Source organism: Myotis yumanensis, unplaced genomic scaffold (genome assembly GCF_028538775.1).
Source record: "Myotis yumanensis isolate MYYU_CA2020_CCGP unplaced genomic scaffold, mMyoYum1.0.hap1 SCAF_22, whole genome shotgun sequence".
NCBI lineage: Eukaryota > Metazoa > Chordata > Mammalia > Chiroptera > Vespertilionidae > Myotis > Myotis yumanensis.
The window spans coordinates 11,852,308-11,869,861 of NW_027223773.1; the positions used below are offsets into that span (position 1 = coordinate 11,852,308).

General features: G+C 48.5%; 1 protein-coding gene across 1 annotated transcript in view; it reads right to left on the reverse strand.

Annotated features, from left to right (window-relative positions):
• PLD5 (phospholipase D family member 5) overlaps positions 1-4,254 on the reverse strand; it is a 171,582-nt gene extending 167,328 nt beyond the window's left edge. Inside the window, exon 1 of the mRNA XM_070401088.1 lies at positions 3,976-4,254. Within this exon, the coding sequence (XP_070257189.1) occupies positions 3,976-4,164 (189 nt within the window). The 5' untranslated portion in view covers positions 4,165-4,254. The remainder of the gene's footprint in view (positions 1-3,975) is intronic.
• Between the last annotated feature and the right edge of the window lie 13,300 nt (positions 4,255-17,554).

Sequence of the window (17,554 nt, forward strand, 5' to 3'; positions counted from 1 at the left end):
GTGTTTCCCCCAAATTCAGATGTTTCTATCTCTCAAAATTCAGATGTTGAATCCTGAAGCCCCGTGTGCTGGCACGAGGGGGTGGGGCCTTTGGGAGGGGATTAGGTCATGAAGCTGGCGCCCTCAGGATTAGGATTAGTGCCCTTCTAGAACAGTCTCCAGAGAGCTCCCCCGCCCCTCCCACCACGTGAGGGCTCAACGGAAAGAGGGCTGCTTAGGAACCAGAAAGCAAGTCTGCCCGCACCTCGATCTTGAACTTCTCAGCCTCCAGAACTGTGACAGATAAATGCTCGTTGTGTCCAAGCCAGCCATGGTACCGTTACAGCGGCCCACATGAGCGAAGACACATGTCAACCTGCCAGAGAGAAGCATGCACCTCTGAGGTGTGGAGCCCCCGATACCAGGGACTGTGTGTCATGCAGCACAGACATGGGCTGTCTCCTTGAATCCTCCCGGCAAACCTGCGACTCAGCCTCCTGGGGACTGAGTCCTGTGCCTGAGGTCAGAGTTAATGAGCGATGGAGTCAGAGCCTAAACCCAGCTGTGGGTTTCAGAGCCTCTACCCAGAGTCCACTCTTCTCCACAGTTTGGCAAAAGCAAACGGAATAAGCAGGAGGGGAAATTCGGCATCCCCACCTCCGTAAACCCATCAGGGAACTTCTACCCACACACAACGGACACGAAACCAGGCGACCAAGCAGAGTAGCCTCTCCCACTTTGTAAAAAAACACCAAACAAGTTCACACAGGCCAGCTGCCACCAAAGGACGCCAGTCTAATGTTACTCTTCCCTGTGGGTGGTCCAACCACAGGGCAATGGTGAGTCCCGAAGGCACCAGCTCCAGGGAGGGCTGATGGAGTAGGGGAGGGCTGGGGGGGGGGGGGGTGGTGAAGAACTGTCCACCTGCTCCTCTTGCTTTGCTAGATCATATATTTCACCTTGACATTATACCTAACGTACACATAGATCCTACAGACAACAGACGCCCATTGGGTCCCAAACCTAACCCTTCTGATGCCATGAGCCTTATGATACAGAAATGGAAGCGAAATAATAGAAGGACCAAGAGCGCTCGCTGTCTGTAGCTAATGAGATAACAAACATTCTATGAGTGCCCAGCAATTTCACTTGTCCCTGAAATTTCCAAGTGGAGTTCAAGGTCCAGAATCCATGGTAGAAACACACCTTCCCTGTCGCTTCTAATCATGACTCAAGGATGGAAGAATTCCCTCACATGCGTTTATTTAATGGGCGTTCATCCTGTTAAGTGTCTAGCAACCAATGAATGACAGGAATCAGATTTCCAGGTGGGTTGAAAGCATTCCGATCCTGCACCGATTCATGTCACTTGTCTTTTGTCCTGTAGCCTTTAAACTAGAAAAGGAGAAAGAAACCACTTATTCTCATTTTCAGCGAAGTGGGTGGGAATTATTCTTTAGCTGTCACCTGACGTGCTATTGACTTTCACACTAAGCAATGCCTCCGAAGTCTGGACAGAGCCCACACCCAGCCACCTTTCATTGCAGGGAATTCCTTTAGGGCAAGGACGGAATGCGTGTGTCAACGGAAGCCATAATTTATTTATACCCTTACTACCAGACTCACTCTTAAAACCGCAGCAAAATCACAGTAGGTTGCTTTTATATAAATGATCTCCATTATGGTTATTCATCATAAAAATCACAGTCATGCAGTTGATTAGACAGACCAAAGGGTGTTCTGTTTTTTTTAAAACTACCTTTGAACTTCACATGACGCATTCATCCTACTCTCCGTAACACCCAAATCCGAAGGTGCCGCGTGTGTTCAGAACGTTGTCTATCATACAGTCAACACTACATTTCCATGTTTTGTGTGGCCATAATATACCAGGTAGCATTTGTTATGGGTTTTCAAATCTCCAAGATCTAACTAACTTGAAACATCATAATGTACACACCGCTGATATATATTCTAAATAGCCAGGAACTGAAGTCAGATACCTTTACATTTTTATGCTATTTTTTCATAGCACTTTCATACATGTTATTTCCTTTAAAAAGTTTGTGGATGTTTCAAAGGAGCAAAAGAATATCGTAAAAAACTTCCTTTGATGCAAAAGCCCCTTCCTAATTGAAAGCAAGTATAGAGAAAAACAGAAGATGTTTCACGAAATGTATGTGAGAAGGCAAACAAAACTGCTGTTCATTTAAATAACAAATGAGGCTATTGATTTTTTTTTTTAAATGAATGCAATGCACCTGAGTGAAGAAAGCATAGATCCTTGCATGCTTCCAACAACCACTTCTCCTCCCTTCGGTCTCTCACTCTCAGGAGGGGCTGAGCATCGTCTACTTGTCCAGAAAGGTGACCACTCTGCCAGGCCCACCTGGGATGACTTCATCTTTTCACCGAAACCCTGAGTGGGAGAAACCACTGAAACATATCGCATGCGGCGTCTGTGACTCAAGGAGGCATACTCACAGGAGATTGCGCTATTGATTTTCAGTAGGAGAAGAAAGGAAATAGATCGGCCGAAAGCACGCGCTGCAAATGAACACACATTCCGAGTGCAAGTGAAACGAAGATGCATCACCATCCTCAGGCTCCACCGTTCTCCCGGGTCCTCACACCAGATAACATCAAGTTGATGCCCAATGACATGAAGATGCCATCCGCTCCCCTTTAAACTAATAACGTCAGCGGTTCCCTATGCTGATTCCGGAGCTCTCATTTCTAAGTGGACACGGTTGCCTCTCAAACCACTTGCCATCCTGGAAACCTCCTTCAATTACTTCCCCTGCCTGAAGGATGAGACATGCTTTTGGGGTTAAGGAAATGGTTCTCTACACCCGAGGCAGAAACCGGTCCCCGACTTAGAGCTTTCAATTTGAGCTTTCAGAGACTTAATCAAACCCTTGGAGAAAAAGCAGAGACCCTCCTATAAGAGAAACATCCCTTTGCAGGCTCCCTCCTGGGAAGCCTGCTGTCCCCAAGGAGGAACACCTGGGGGCAGGCAGGGGAGGGGAGGCACACACTCAGGTTGGTGCTGGTAGATGTGTGAGCCCCAGAAGTCCTACCTTTCTAACATAACTGGTGGGGTGACCCAAATACAGGGAACCTCCACATTCCATGAACAGACTCAACTAGATTAGGCATCTCTGCGGGAAGAAACAGCCACTGTGCTGCACTCTGGCGATAACTGTTTCATTTTAACATTTGCTTTAAGGAGCTGCCGATGGGGTAGATTGGAAACTGTGGATCCAGGAAACGCCTCTTAGAGGGACTTTTTCCTTCCAGAAGGAAGGGTCTTCGGGGCTCAGCCCAGAGCTCAGGACGCTTGGCGGGGAGCCCGCACTCGGGGAGGGGAGGGGGGGGGGCGTGTGTGGAGGTCCCTGCTCGCCAGCTCCCTCCCTCCAGGGGGGCGCGTTCCTTCTTCCTTTCTCCTGGCCACGCGCACATCTCTCCAGATTGGGCTCAGGTGGAGCGAGCTCGCCCGCGGTTCACCCAGGGGCCACTCCGCAGACCCCGCCCGGGCGCGGGCCCAGGGCGAGTGGCCAGCGGCGACAACTTCCCAGATTCTTTGAGTCACTTTGCGGGCGCAGTTAGGAGTCCCCCAAACCCGCAACACGCCCCTCTAGAGCCACCGCCGCGCAACGCTGGGCTCCTCGGACCACGCTGGTGGCGGCGCCTTCACTTCTATTCCCCCCCGCGCCCCGAGGCCCGGCGCCAAGGAGCCCCACGGCGCGGACGCCCGCGGGGGACGGAGGTGCGCGGGGCCAGGCGGTCCCTGGAGAGGGGGCTCCCCTGCCCTCCCCACAGCCCGGTCCCCACGGCCAGAAAGTGCAGGCGGGGAAGCCCGGGTTGCAAGGGGGGCGCGGACGCCCTGCCTCCGTGCGCGCTGGGGCCGGGCCGCCCTGGGGTGGGTGGATGGGTGGGTGCCCGCCCCCGGGTGGGTGCGCGCGCGGGGAGCCGGGGGGAGCGGGGGCGCCTTACGTGCTCCAGCTTGTCCTTCCTGCGGAGCCAGACGCTGGCGCTGTAGTCCGGCTGCTTGACGCTGCTGTAGAAGTTCGCGCCCACCCGGGCCAGGCTGGGCGAGGGCTCCTTGGGGCGGCTCTTGAGCCGCAGCTGCTCGAAGCCCTCGTGGGGGGAGGCCGCGAGCCACTCGTGCTGCCGGATCTCCATCCTGACATGACCAGCGGCGGGCGGCGCGCGGGGGCTCGGGAGGGTCGGGGAGCCGGGCGCCAAGGACGAGCGTGCGGGGCGGGAGCGCGGGGGGCGCACGCCGGGCGGGAGGGGCGGCGCCCGAGGAGAGGCGGGAGGGGGCGGGCGAGGTCGGGGAGGGAGAGGGGAGGAGGGGGGAGGGGCGGGGGCCAGAGGGAGTCGGGGAGGGAGGGGCGCCTGCTCCCCGAAGGCAGAAGCGCGGGCGGGTGAGAGCGGAGCGGCCGCGCTGTCCCCGGCCGCCGCGGACCCGGGCGTGCGCTCCGCGCGCCGGCTGCTGGCGGCGGCGCCGGGGACCCGGGCCGGACGGGGCGGGAGCTCGGGAGGCGGCGGGGCGGTGGGAGGGGCCGCCGAGCCAGCCCAGCCCGCAGGTTGGCGCAGAGAGGAGCCGCCGCCGCCCCTCCCGCCGCGCCCGGGCCGGGCGGCTCAGGCTGCGGGCTCGCGGGTCCACCCGCCGCCCCTCTCCCTCCCGCATGTCCACTGGGAGGCGCCCCGCCCCGGGGAGCGGGCGCGGGCCACGCGCTCCCCCCCGCCTGCGCGGGGCTGGATCCGGAGACCAGGGGGCCACCTCCGCCCTTCCCCCACTCCCAGCCCGCAGCGCCCCGCACCCCGCACCCCGCCCGCTTTATTCGGAAAGTTCAATAACTTCCCACCTCCGAGCCCTTAGGGCACGGGGTGCCTAGCAACCCCCCGAGAACGGCCACCGGGATGCGCGTCTGGAGCCCCGCACGCTACTTCCCCGCAGGACCTGGCAGTGCAGGGCCGGGCTCCGGGCCGGCGGAACCTCGCCACCTGCGCTCACACTGAACAAAGCGCCCCGCGGCGGCCCACCCACCACCCACCCGGGGCGGCGACACCCGGGCGCCCCCAGCAAGTGGCTCTGGCTCCTTTGCTCAGAGCCCCCAGGGCCAGCCCTTGCCCCTGCCCAGGCCCAGCCTTCAGCAGCCAGGCGGGATGGCTTTAGGAAGGAGGTGTCCGGCCCCGGCTGGAGTGGCTCAGTGGGTTGAGCCTCACCTGTGCACCCAAGCGTTGCAGGTTTGATTCCTGCTCAGGGGCACATGCCTGGGTTGTGGGTTCGATCCCCTGCAGCGCCTAGGAATCTCTCCCCTACCCCCCATGTCCTCAGGTGAGGATTATAAAGAGAAAGAAGGTGACATGTTAATAATTAATCTTAAGGTGTTTTTTTTTTTTTAATCTTTTACTATCTTTGGAGTCAGCATCTCAAAACATTTGGGGGGTTTACCTAACGCCTGTATAACAGCTCGTGGTAAGGGTTCCTCAGGTGCATTGAAAATCGTGGGGAGTGCACGGAAGCCAGAGAAATATTCTGGAGATTTGAAAGAGAGTCAGCCAGGGGGGACACTCATCTCTCCCTGCGGCCCCGGGCCTGCGCAGAAGTGTTCCTCAGCCCTGTCCCAGTTGCATGCTGGTTTCAAAGAAGAAACTCCAGGAAGGAATCTGAAGTTTTGTGAGGGCAAGAATTGTGTCTCAGGCCTTTTTAGAGTATCCGTAGTAGAAGATGCTATTGTAATAATTGTAGTTGAAATGAAATCCTCTGAGTAGTCCATTTGGGGATGAAGCAACTAAATACAAATAACACATAATTTGGAGTTATTCTAGGTTGGTTTTCTGAGGAGCTGAATGCTGGTGGGGAATCTCTTGAGTTTCACAGTTATTCTGCATATAAAGGTTATTAACCCCATTTTCCAGGTGAGGAAACTGAGGCTCAAGCAGAAATTACACTCCAAAGCCAGGATTTGAACCAGGATTAAAATACTGTGAACACTTGCCGAGGCCAGTTTGGCTCAGTGGATAGAGCATCGGCCTGCGGACTGAAAGGTCCCAGGTTGATTCCGGTCAAGGGCATGTACCTGGGTTGTGGGTTGCGGGCACATCCCCAGTAGGAGATGTGCAGGAGGCAGCTGATCGATGTTTCTCTCTCGTCGATGTTTCTAACTCTCTCTCTCCCTTCCTCTCTGTAAAAAATCAATAAAATATATTTAAAAAAAAAAAGACTGTGAACACTATACATTCCATTGTCATGTCTCCTATTTCTTTGCTATTACAATTTAGCTTTCATGGACTTTGTTTTTTTATTTTTATTTGTAAAATGTTTTTATTGAGTTTAGAGAAAGAGAGGGAGAGAAACATCGATGAGAGAGAAACAGGGATCAGCTGCCTCCTGAGTGGCCCCCACTGGGGATGGAGCCCATGACCCAGGCATGGGCCTCACCGGGAATGGAACCGCTCACCTTTTCTGGTGCCGGAGACTTTGCTCAATCAACTGAGCTGCACCGGTCAGGGCAGATTTTGCTCTTTAAAAGTGTAAACACACAATATAAATGACTACAATTGCACATTTCTGTTACTAGTATAATGCTGGTTTAGAAAGCCTGACTGCCTTTCTGAAAAGGATACTGCTGAATTTTGCTTTGTAAGATTATACTGTAGGTCATGCGATAGATTCAAAGCTTGACAAGTGACAGCTATCCGATTCAGAGCAATAACGAAGTGTCCCACTGTAGGAGAATTTGAACAGATGGTGTCTGTATCAAGTCAGATTTTCATGTTGAACATATTTTTTTTTTAAACTATGCCTTTTGAGGGAAATCACTCTAGTAATTGCTACCATCTCCATTAAAAAATATTTTTATTGATTTCAGAAAGGGAGAGAGAGAGATACAAACACCAATGATGAGAGAGAATCATTGACCGGCTGCCTCCTGCACACCCCACACTGGGGATTGAGCCCACAAACTGGGCATGTGCCCTGACCAGGATTTGAACCGTGACCTCCTGGTTCATAGGTCAGTGCTCAACCACTGAGGCACGCTGGTCGGGCTATCTCTAGTTTTTGAAAAAAGGAAACTGAAGCTCATGAAGGTTAAATGACCTGCTCAGAGCCCCGTATCTAATCATTACAGAATCTGGCGGACAAGCTACGTTCACTGTTTCTAAATAAATAATTTTTTTACCACATCAGGTAAAAAAAAAATCACACATGAATACTTCTTACTACTTATATGCTTTATTTTCATGTGTATTTTTACTGAACATAACCGTTTTTTTTTGTTTTTTAAATTAAAGGTTTATTACTGCCCTAGCTGGTTTGGCTCAGTGGGATAGAGCATCGGCCTGCGGACTGAAGGATCCAGGTTCTATTCCAGTCAAGGGCACATGCCTGGGTTGCAGGCTCAATCCCAGTAGGGAGTGTGCAGGAGGCAGCGGATCAATGATTCTCTCTCATCATTGACGTTTCTCTCTCTCTCCCTCTCCCTTCCTCTCTGAAATCAATTTAAAAAATATATTAAAGGTTTGTTACTGATGAAGAAAACATTTCAACTATGAGACCTTCCTTGTTAGTCTGCATTACGACCTCCTTAATCACCCTCACCCTGTGCAAGATCCCATGAAAACACTGACACCAGAAGTCATTTTTTGTTGTTGTCAAGAAGTGAGTCTGGCAGCTTTAGACAGCATTACTTTCTTTTCAAGACTGTTTTTTTTTTTTTTTAGAGCAGTTTCAGGTTCACAGCAAAATTCAGGGGAAAGAACAGAGACTTCTTTTTAGCTCTGCATAATGTCCTGTCTGGATGTACCACTTATTTATTCATTCACTTACTGAAGGGCCATCTCGGTTGCTTCCAAGTTTGGGTAATGATAAATAAAGATGCTATAAACACACGTGGGTTTTTATGTGGACATAAGCTTCCAGCTCCTTTGGGAAAATAACAAGCATTGGTTTTTTTTTTTATTTTAAATATATTTTTGTTGATTTCAGAGAAGAAGGGAGAGGGAGAGAGAGATAGGAACATCAATGATCAAAGAGAATCACTGATTGGCTGCCTCCTGCATGCCCCCTACTGGGAATTGAGCCTGCAACCCAGGCATGTGCCCTGACCTGGAATCGAACAGTGACCTCCTGATTCACAGGTCAATGCTCAACCATTGAGCCACACGGGCCAGGGGGCTATTTTAAAAAATTATGAGGTTATTTCTGGAGAATATTTGAATAAAATAATACCATTAGAACAAAACTAAAGTAGTCCTAGATTGAACAAGTTTCCCGGAAGCATTAATATAGTACATTAATCTCTGAGAAGGGTCTTTTAGTCTACATATAGATTTTCTTTAGCCATGTGGCTATTATTGATTAGCTATAAAATGACAATGTGGATTTTTAACTGTTATGCTAAATTATTAACAGAGTGGATTTATATACGAACTTATTTTAGACCAACGACTCATGTTTTGAGTGCGCACTGTGCTCTGTTTTCTGTGCTGGTCCATTATCAAAGGCATTATTATGTCATTTGCTTCTCATCCAACCCCTGCCAAGTCCACATAACCACCGCCCTGTGACAGATGAGGAAACAAAGACCTAGGAAGACACTCGACACAGAGACAACATTATGGCTGCAGCTCAGGGTGGCTCCACTCTCAATGCACAGCCCACCTGGCCTTGCATGTCTGCTGAGCGGAGAGCCCCACAGAGACCTGGAGAGAAGCAGCAGAGTAGTGGGGGAAAGTCTACTAGCCCCCAGTAGGAGGCCCAGCAGAGTGAGTTTATACAGTTCCACGGAGGCTCCCAATTGGTCCATGCAAGGAACCAAATCGGATGGCACTGGGAACTTTCTGAGCGTTAGAAACCTTGCTTCTAGCGCCAGCTCAGTTGATAACCAACCAACAGTGGGGACTTACGCTGCTTTGCCTAATTCAATCTGTCCAGTAGCTATGGTTTAATCACAAAGTTGAGCACGAGACAGATCCATCATATCAACACATCTATTGGCTGGGTCACAAAAAATTAGCCAATGTCTATACTGGGGGAGGGGGCGGGGAGAGGATAGTTGAAATGATTAACTGGATATTTAGTACAACTAAAAGCTCCCAGTGGGAAAAGAATCTGAATTATTTTAACTCCTAGTGTGGATGGATGAAGTCAACCAGACAATTGCTCAAATTGTCACTTTATTTGGCCTTCATGCCCAAAGGCTTTGAACTGCGAATTCTTCAAAATCACCCTGAGAGTCTAAATTCCACTATAATTACCTGTGACCATCTTTTATGAATCGATCGTGGTATCCAGTGTAAAGTATGTCCAACTCAACAGCAAAAAAAGGAAATAGCTGATGATATTGATAATTCTCACTCATCCCTAGATTCTTAAAACTGAAATCTAACATGAAGACGGGTGATGTGAGAATGAGGTGTATTTGCTGTGTTTGGGTCCCCATGAAGAATGGACGTTGCTAGTATGGTTTCTTATATTTTCATTAACACCGTGGCAGTGGTTATGGGTTTCCTTTACTTTTTTGTTTTTTTTAGAAACCCATTGCTGTTATTGGGGTCAACCAAATGGAATTAGTAAATATCATAAAACTATTTGGACACCTCTGACACCCCCCATTTGTTCACTTGAGCTCAAGAGGAATTTAATTTACTGACTCTGTAGATTTTCAGTATTCCTGACAATTAGAGTACATTTTGTCTGCTGTAAATCACTTAAACAAATACAGGCTTATGTGCGCCATCTCAATGCTTGTCTGATTCACTGTTGATTGCTTCTGTTCACTACACAATATCTTTTTGAAGGTAGGATATTCAGCTCCCCACAATGAAATTCAAAAATCTCAGAGCTAAAACAACAACAACAACAACAAAATCTCAGAGCTGATTTTTATCCTCAGCTGCTGGAGCCTCCATTGGTCTTAGGTTTTCTCAGCCAACAATATACTTCTCACTCCCTATTATGTGGCTCTAGTTCTTTACCCTGGTCTTAATTCTTAACGAGGCTATTTTTCGGGTTGTTGTTTTTTCTAATGGCTTTGTTAAATGTAGACAGAGTATAAATAATAGATGAAGAATTCGTTAATCCGTTCATCTGTCACGAACCAAGACTGCCTGTCAACATGTCAACCTGACGGATTGGTTTCAAGTTACAAAAACTATTCAACTGATAAACAAGAGCAGACAGGGCACATTCAGTACTGTCCATTTCCTCCTTGTACCATTTCTATTCTAACTAGGCTCAGCCACTCCTATGCTTTCTGAAAGCATTCATTTCAGCAATGGACATGTGCTCAGCCATGGAGACACAAGATAAATAAAACCCAACAAGATTAAAAATTATGTAAGCCCGATCTGGTTGGAGAAGCACACAGAGGAATGTTGTAACAGAACACACCAGGGGTGCTGAGGAAGCGAGTCAGGGTGGAGACTGAGACGGGGGAGACATGTCCAGAAAATACCAGCGTGGGGACAAGATTCTGAAAAGAAAATGTAGGGCCCTCCATTTTGGCTCAGTGGATAGAGTGTCAGCCTGCAGCCTGAAGGGTTCTGGGTTCGATTCCAGTCAAGGCCAAGTCCAGCAGGTCATAATAAATGTGAGAAGTTCATCAGAAGGCTGACGGACACCTTCAGCAGGGCTGAAGATCTGCATATAGTTACCTGCTGCCAAACAGCTGAGGGCATATCCCCTAACCCTGTGGTCGGCAAACCGAGGCTCGCGAGCCACATGCGGCTCTTTGGCTTCTTGAGTGTGGCTCTTCCACAAAAATACCATGTGCGGGCACGCACGTACAGTGTGATTGAAACTTCATGGCCCATGGGCAGAAGTCAGTATTTTGTGGAAGAGCCGGTATTTTGTGGAAGAGCCACACTCAAGGGGCTAAAGAGCCGCGTGTGGCTCGTGAGCTGCGGTTTGCCGAGCCGCAGTTTGCCAACCACTGCCCTAACCTGATCATCTTTTCCTGTTTGCCAAGCCTTACCTTTGATATGTATATCTGCTTTGCTAAAAGGTAAAATTCTATATAATAAAAGTTTATATGCAAATCGACTGAACGGCAGAAAGACTGGTGGAATGACTGGTCACTATGACACGCACTGACCACCAGGGGGCAGATGCTCAATGCAGGAGTTGCCCCCAGCCCACAGGCGCCAGGCCAGCCAATGCAAGTGCCAATGGGCCACCCCGCCCCTGCAATCATCCCACCAGTTGCCCCACAGAGGGAGGGCAGTGGCAGTGGGCAGCGGGGCCAGCGAGCGGGCAGCGCCAGGCCGGCTAAGGTGGGTGCCAGTCAAGGGCACATGCCTGGGTTGCAGGCTTGATCCCCAGTGGGGCCATGCAGGAGGCAGCCAACCAATGACTCTTTCTCATCATTGATGTTTCTATCTCTCTCTCCCTCTCCTTTCCTCTCTGAAATCAGTAATATATATGTATATATATATGTATATATATATATATATATAGATAGATAGATAGATATATAGATATAGATAGATATAGATATTAAAAAAAAGAAAAGAAAAAGCCAGTAGACTGTAGACAAGAAGCTGGTTCTTAGAGTTGTTTAACAGAATTAAACAGAAAACAAAATGGCCTATTTTAGAAGAGAGATACTGGTTTATTTGATGCAGCTAAGATAAAGGGTGTCCCAAAATTCACGCAAGAAGTAATTTTGATATAAAACACAGGTTTATAATTGAAAATTGTAAATGTTTTATTGATACACAAAGTATACAGTATAGGGTTATGTATGGAATAGCACATCGGGTAAATGGCCTCCATGGCTTTGCTGGCACATACGCAAAGCCATGGTCTTCATTGGTCTTCATTGTCCCTGCTCCTGGGCCATAATTGGTACTTGGTAATGCTTATCAAATTGAAGGGATTGAAATCAAAGGGCAACAGATATTAGAATCTGATTCAATAAATCAAGTAAAATTAGGTTTTATTTTTGTTGTTGTTGTTAATGCTCACCCAAAATTCAAATATTGCGTGAATTTTGGGACACCCTTTATTACTGTGATAGGCTGCATGTCAAGGCATCTTCTAAATCTGCTGCTCGCCTGGGTTATAAATTGGTGGGATTCCCAGCTTCACAATGATAATGTGCACTCTGCAGGCTTCAGTCTCTTCATTAGGAATGGACACTCGAGGAATATGTTATATTTAACATCAGAGTAACAGGTGCATGCAATTTCCTCCCTTTCAATCCTATTAGCAAATCGCCCACTTACTTATTTTCCTACTACAGATCTATAAACTAGATTTCTAATATAATAAACCATCAGTGTACTTGGATTATTCCAAGTGATTGTGTGAGTTGAATTTTTTAAAAATATCCTTTTATTGGTTTCAGAGAGAAAGGGAGAGGGAGAGAGAAACATCAATGATGAGAGAGAATCACTGATACGCTGCCTCCTGCACGCCCCCTACTGGGGATGGAGCCTGCAACCCACGTATGTGCCCTGATTGGGAATCGAACTGTGACCTCCTGGTTCATAGGTCGACGTTCAACCAGAGCCACGCTGGCCGGGCTGAGTAGAATTTTATGGACAGAAAAAATAAATTATCGTAAGTTAATTAAAATCTATGGCTACCTCTGGGTATGTACACTTCCTAAAGTCGCAGCCACTGTGAGGGAAAGGCAACCCACACCTCTGGGTTCTCCCTGCCTCCACTTAGAAATCACAGTGTTCACCTGTGTGAAATGATGGATGGGGAGGCTCCAAGTTCCCGCAGAGAAACCATAGTAACCAGAGGGAGGAGAACCAAGGAGTCCCTCAGTGTGCAGGGGAGACAAGAGGACACAGGCCTCCAGGCCAGGGTCTCAGACGGGAAGGGAGGAGAAGATAGGAAACAGGTTCACAAAAAGCAGGAATCAGCCGCTAGGCAGGAACCCGCCTAGAAAACGCAGGCGAAAAACTGGTGTGGTAGGTCTAGTACCGTGGTCGGCAAACCGCGGCTCTCGAGCCACATGCGGCTCTTTGGCCCCTTGAGTGCGGCTCTTCTACAAAATACCACGTGTGGGCGCGCACGTACAGTGCGATTGAAACTTCGTGGCCCATGCGCAGAAGTCGGTTTTAGGAAAGGAGATAGACGAAACAAGTATACAAGGCGAGTGTGGATGGGAGAGTTGGAAGGGGTTGACCTCAGGAAATGTACCTCAATCAGATTGAGGACGTTTTTAGCAAAGGCCAGTTTAGGAGTACCCTAATTAAGTTCATAACAATGTACCTACCTATATAGTTTAAGTTTAAAAAATTTGGCTCTCAAAAGAAATGTCAATCGTTGTACTGCTGATATTTGGCTCTGTTGACTAATGAGTTTGCCGACCACTGGTCTAGTAAATTGCATGTAATTGTCACGAATTGTTTCAGCAGAAGATATGATTGCAACCAGCCAGTTGAAATGGCAAAGAATCATTGCTTCCATTTACAGTCTTATTATAGGGGAGATAAATTGGTATGTGATTTATAGAAACTCTGCTTAGGATTCACCCTGTCACTCTCCCAGTCAATTCATTTTGTTCATTAGATTCTACAAATGAGTGAGATCATGCGATATCTGTCTTTCTCGGATTGGCTTATTCACTCAGCATGATATTCTCCAGGTCCATCCACGCTGTCCCAAATCTCCTGCAGTTCTTAAGCTGGTGAGTGGTCCTCAGGCTCACGGCTTGTAGCATCTCTCTCAGCATCCTTCATTCTGATTCCCTCAGGTCCACCCGTTCTCTGGTTCACTTCACCTTGCAAGTGGCCTTCTGGGGTAGAGCTTTCAAAGACGATCCATGATGGAAACTGTCCCCTCTAGTCATGAGGTCAGACAACCTGCCCCTGAACTCCAAGTGTGCAGATCTTTTCTGTGTAGCCTTGCTTTGTGTTAAGAGGAAGACATGAACTTTCTCTCTAGATTTTCCCAGGAAGGAGTTGGGTACTAAGTTTAGGCTCCCCCCCACCCCGAAACTCCAGGGGTCACCCCTCAAGTTCCCAAACTGGTTCTCTAGAAGACCCTTCACTTGGCTAGAGGTGACCAGAGAAAATGTCCCTCCCCTGGTAACGCCTCACCACTAGCCTCTTTACCTGCCAATGAACGTTCTTTCTTTTCTGGTCTAGCTCAGAAGTAGATGATGGGTTCATCGGGAAGAATTATTTTTTACGTGGGCTTCTGCAAGGTTGATCTAGCACCTCAGGAGTACTTGGCGTCTATGGCAAGATTCCCAAGCAATGTCTTTGCTGACATTCTGGGACACTGAGTCAGCCTTCGGCATGCAGTCTTCTTAGACTTCACTTCTTCTCTGCCCACATTGGCCTGAAAACCCTCTTTGGTTCTCATGCAAGGAGGGGTATCTATAGGTTCCCATTGGAAGGAGGGAAGACAAGCATACAAGGTGAGCAGGTAGGAAAAATGTATCAACAGGCAGATTTCCTCCCCAGTGCTATTCATGCAAAGCCTGATGTTCTATGTGCCATGACCGTCGGGATCTTGCGGAAATAGTGACTGATAAGGCATGACCCCAATGCTCCAAGCTGAGCGTACTCCATCTGCACCATGTCATCACTTATTTGATGTCTAATGGACCCCAGCTGTCAAAGACTGTCTCAAATTGCTTGTTTGCTTAAAGGATGGGTCTGACAGAAGTTCCTGCAAGGCATCACACTTCAGCCACTACTGGCCTGGAGTATTGGGCTTGGGAATTAATCCCCATCTAATCTTTATTTTATGTATCTTATATGGCTTCGCATTTTTATGACCCATCACTCAATCCAAAAAAAAAAAAAAAAAAGGAATCAGTGTCTATTTCGCTAACAAACTATGTTCGGATGTTCTGAGAATGATATTTTCAGCTTAATACTGTGAGGATCTTGGACTTTGTGTGGTATAAGTATGTGGGCTACCCTGTAAGTACAGCTCCATTTTCCTCCATTCTCCCCTTTGGGAGGAACCTGGTTGCGTTCTCATTTTTCACTTGAATCCACTAAGGCAGTGGTCGGCAAACTCATTAGTCAACAGAGCCAAATATCAACAGTACAACGATTGACATTTCTTTTGAGAGCCAAATTTTTTAAACTTAAACTATATAGGTAGGTACATTGTTATTAACTTAATTAGGGTACTCCTAAGCTGGCCTTTGCTAAAAACGTCCTCAGTCTGATTGAGGTATGTTCACTGAGGTCGACCCCTTCCAATCCTCCCATCCACACTCGTCTCGTACACTTGTTTCGTCTACCTCCTTTCGTTCATCCTCTCCATATGTCCAAACCATCTCAACATACCTTTCTCAATCCTCGACACTACATCTTCTTTCACTCCACAATGTTCCCTAAAATTAACTTAATAAACTTTCCTTAAAGTTTTAAGTCAACTTCGCATTGTACGTGTGCACCCGCACGTAGTATTTTGTGGAAGAGCCACACTCAAGGGGTCAAAGAGCCGCATGTGGCTCACGAGCCGCGGTTTGCTGCCCACTGCACTAAGGAATGCTTGCCTTTTCTAGCCAGGAATTGCTGGATCCTAGAAAGCTTGCGGGAAGCTATGGGAGAGGGCACAGCCCTACAAGCATCCCCTATGGTGGAGCAGAGACAGAAAGCCCAACCATTCTGCGATAAGACCATCAGGGCTAGTACAGGAAGGGAACCACACAATCCATATGCTAAATACTTCTACCTTTCTATAACAACATTCTCTTTTATATCAAAAAATATTTTCATTGATCTCAGAGAGGGAAAGGGAGAGAGGGAGAAACATCAATAATGAGAGAAATCATGGATTGATTGCCTCCTGCACGCCCTCTATTGGGGATTGAGCCCACAACCTGGACATGTGCCCTGACCAGGAATCGAACCATGACCTTCTGGTTCACAGGTCGATGCTCAACCACTGAGCCACACCAGCCGGGCTATAATACCATCCTTTTTATTTTTACTCACACTGTGAAGACAATGCCTGAGCAATCTCCCTGACCAAAGATATTTATGGTTTCTTTTCACCCGATGGCTTGCCCCAACCATCTGGGCCATGCCTTCACGTACACATTTTGAGAGCGCTTCAGATCTGTACTCTCCCCGGCTGTGACAACCAATTTTCACAAGGTTACACAGTCCGTACAAGGGCAGTATAAGCAACACCATAACCTTGTTCAGATACATAAATCTTAAAATATGCCAACGGGAGTGTCCATCCGCTCACTGGTAGGGGTGAAAATGGTTTTAATCCCAAGGACCTGTTACTATTACCAAGGGGTACCTATGTTTTTTTATAATCGCCATTCAGTTCCAATAATCCCTCTGGGGCTTAGCAGAGACTCAGTGCAATTCTCACTTTGAATCACTGTGTTAGGAACACCTAAGGCATTGTCCCCAGTCTTCTGGCTTAAGCAGGTAGAAAGTCAAGGGGAATATTGGGCAATATCTTCTGTATATTAGAAAAGTCCTTAGTGAAGTACACACATATGGTATTATAATCATTAGAAATAGTATGGATAATAAATGCCATGCATTGGAATAGTGCTTTGGATTTTAAAATGGCTTTTACATGTCAGTTCACAATGCATAACTGGGCAGCTTCATAAGATAATAATCCTATATAATAAAGAGCTAATATGCAAATGGTCATCACACCCTCACGCCCACATGCTCTCGCGGCCTCGCACCCTCACACTGGAACTGCTCAGACACTCAACACTGGGGAGAGAGGAATGGGGACCAGCCAGGCACAAATGAGCTGGGGAGAGAGGAATGGGGACCACCCAGGCACATATGAGCTCATGAGAGAGGAATGGGGACCAGCCAGGCTGCAGCCTGGGAGAGGGACAAGCTGCCCATTCTGTGGTCCCGGGCACCTGCAGCTGTGGCCTGGGTGAAGCCAGCCCCGGTCCTGGGTGCCTGGGGTCAGCCAGAGGGAGGGAAGCCTGGGTCCCGGGTGCCTGTGACTGGCCAGAGGAGGGAATCCTGGGTCCTGGGTGCGGGGCAAGGCAAAGGCAGTTAGGGACAATCAGGAAGGCCGAGGTGGTTAGGGGTGATCAGGCAGGCAGGCAGAGGGGTCAGGGGTGATCAGGCAGGCAGGCAGGCAGGCAGGCAGGCAAGCAGGCGAGCAGTTAGGAGCCAGCAGTCCTGGATTGCGAGAGGCAGTTGGACATCCCCTGAGGGGTCCCAGATTAGAGAGGCTGCAGGCCTGGCTGAGGGACCACCTCTCTCCCCCATGCATGAATTTCATGCACCGGGCCTCTAGTAAATGAATAATTGGGCAGAATATGTAGGGGCAACTAGCTCCACCGGCTGCCACTGGACAAAATGTCTGATTGCCACTGATCCCATCCAACCGAGAGCCCCAAAGAATCCCAGTTGTGAACTGAGCAGGGGAAACCCAGTCTCTCCCTTTGTGACTTTTCTCTGATTCATCAGCCGGAAGTACTCACTCTCCTCAGCAGAGCTCCCTTTTGTTACATCAGCCTTGGTGCAAATGCATAGGTATTTTATCCATCTATTTATCTCCTTGGCCAGCAGGAAATGGCAAATGGCAAAGTAAGGGGAAGAATGGGCAACCAACCCAGGCTAACCTATGGGTCGG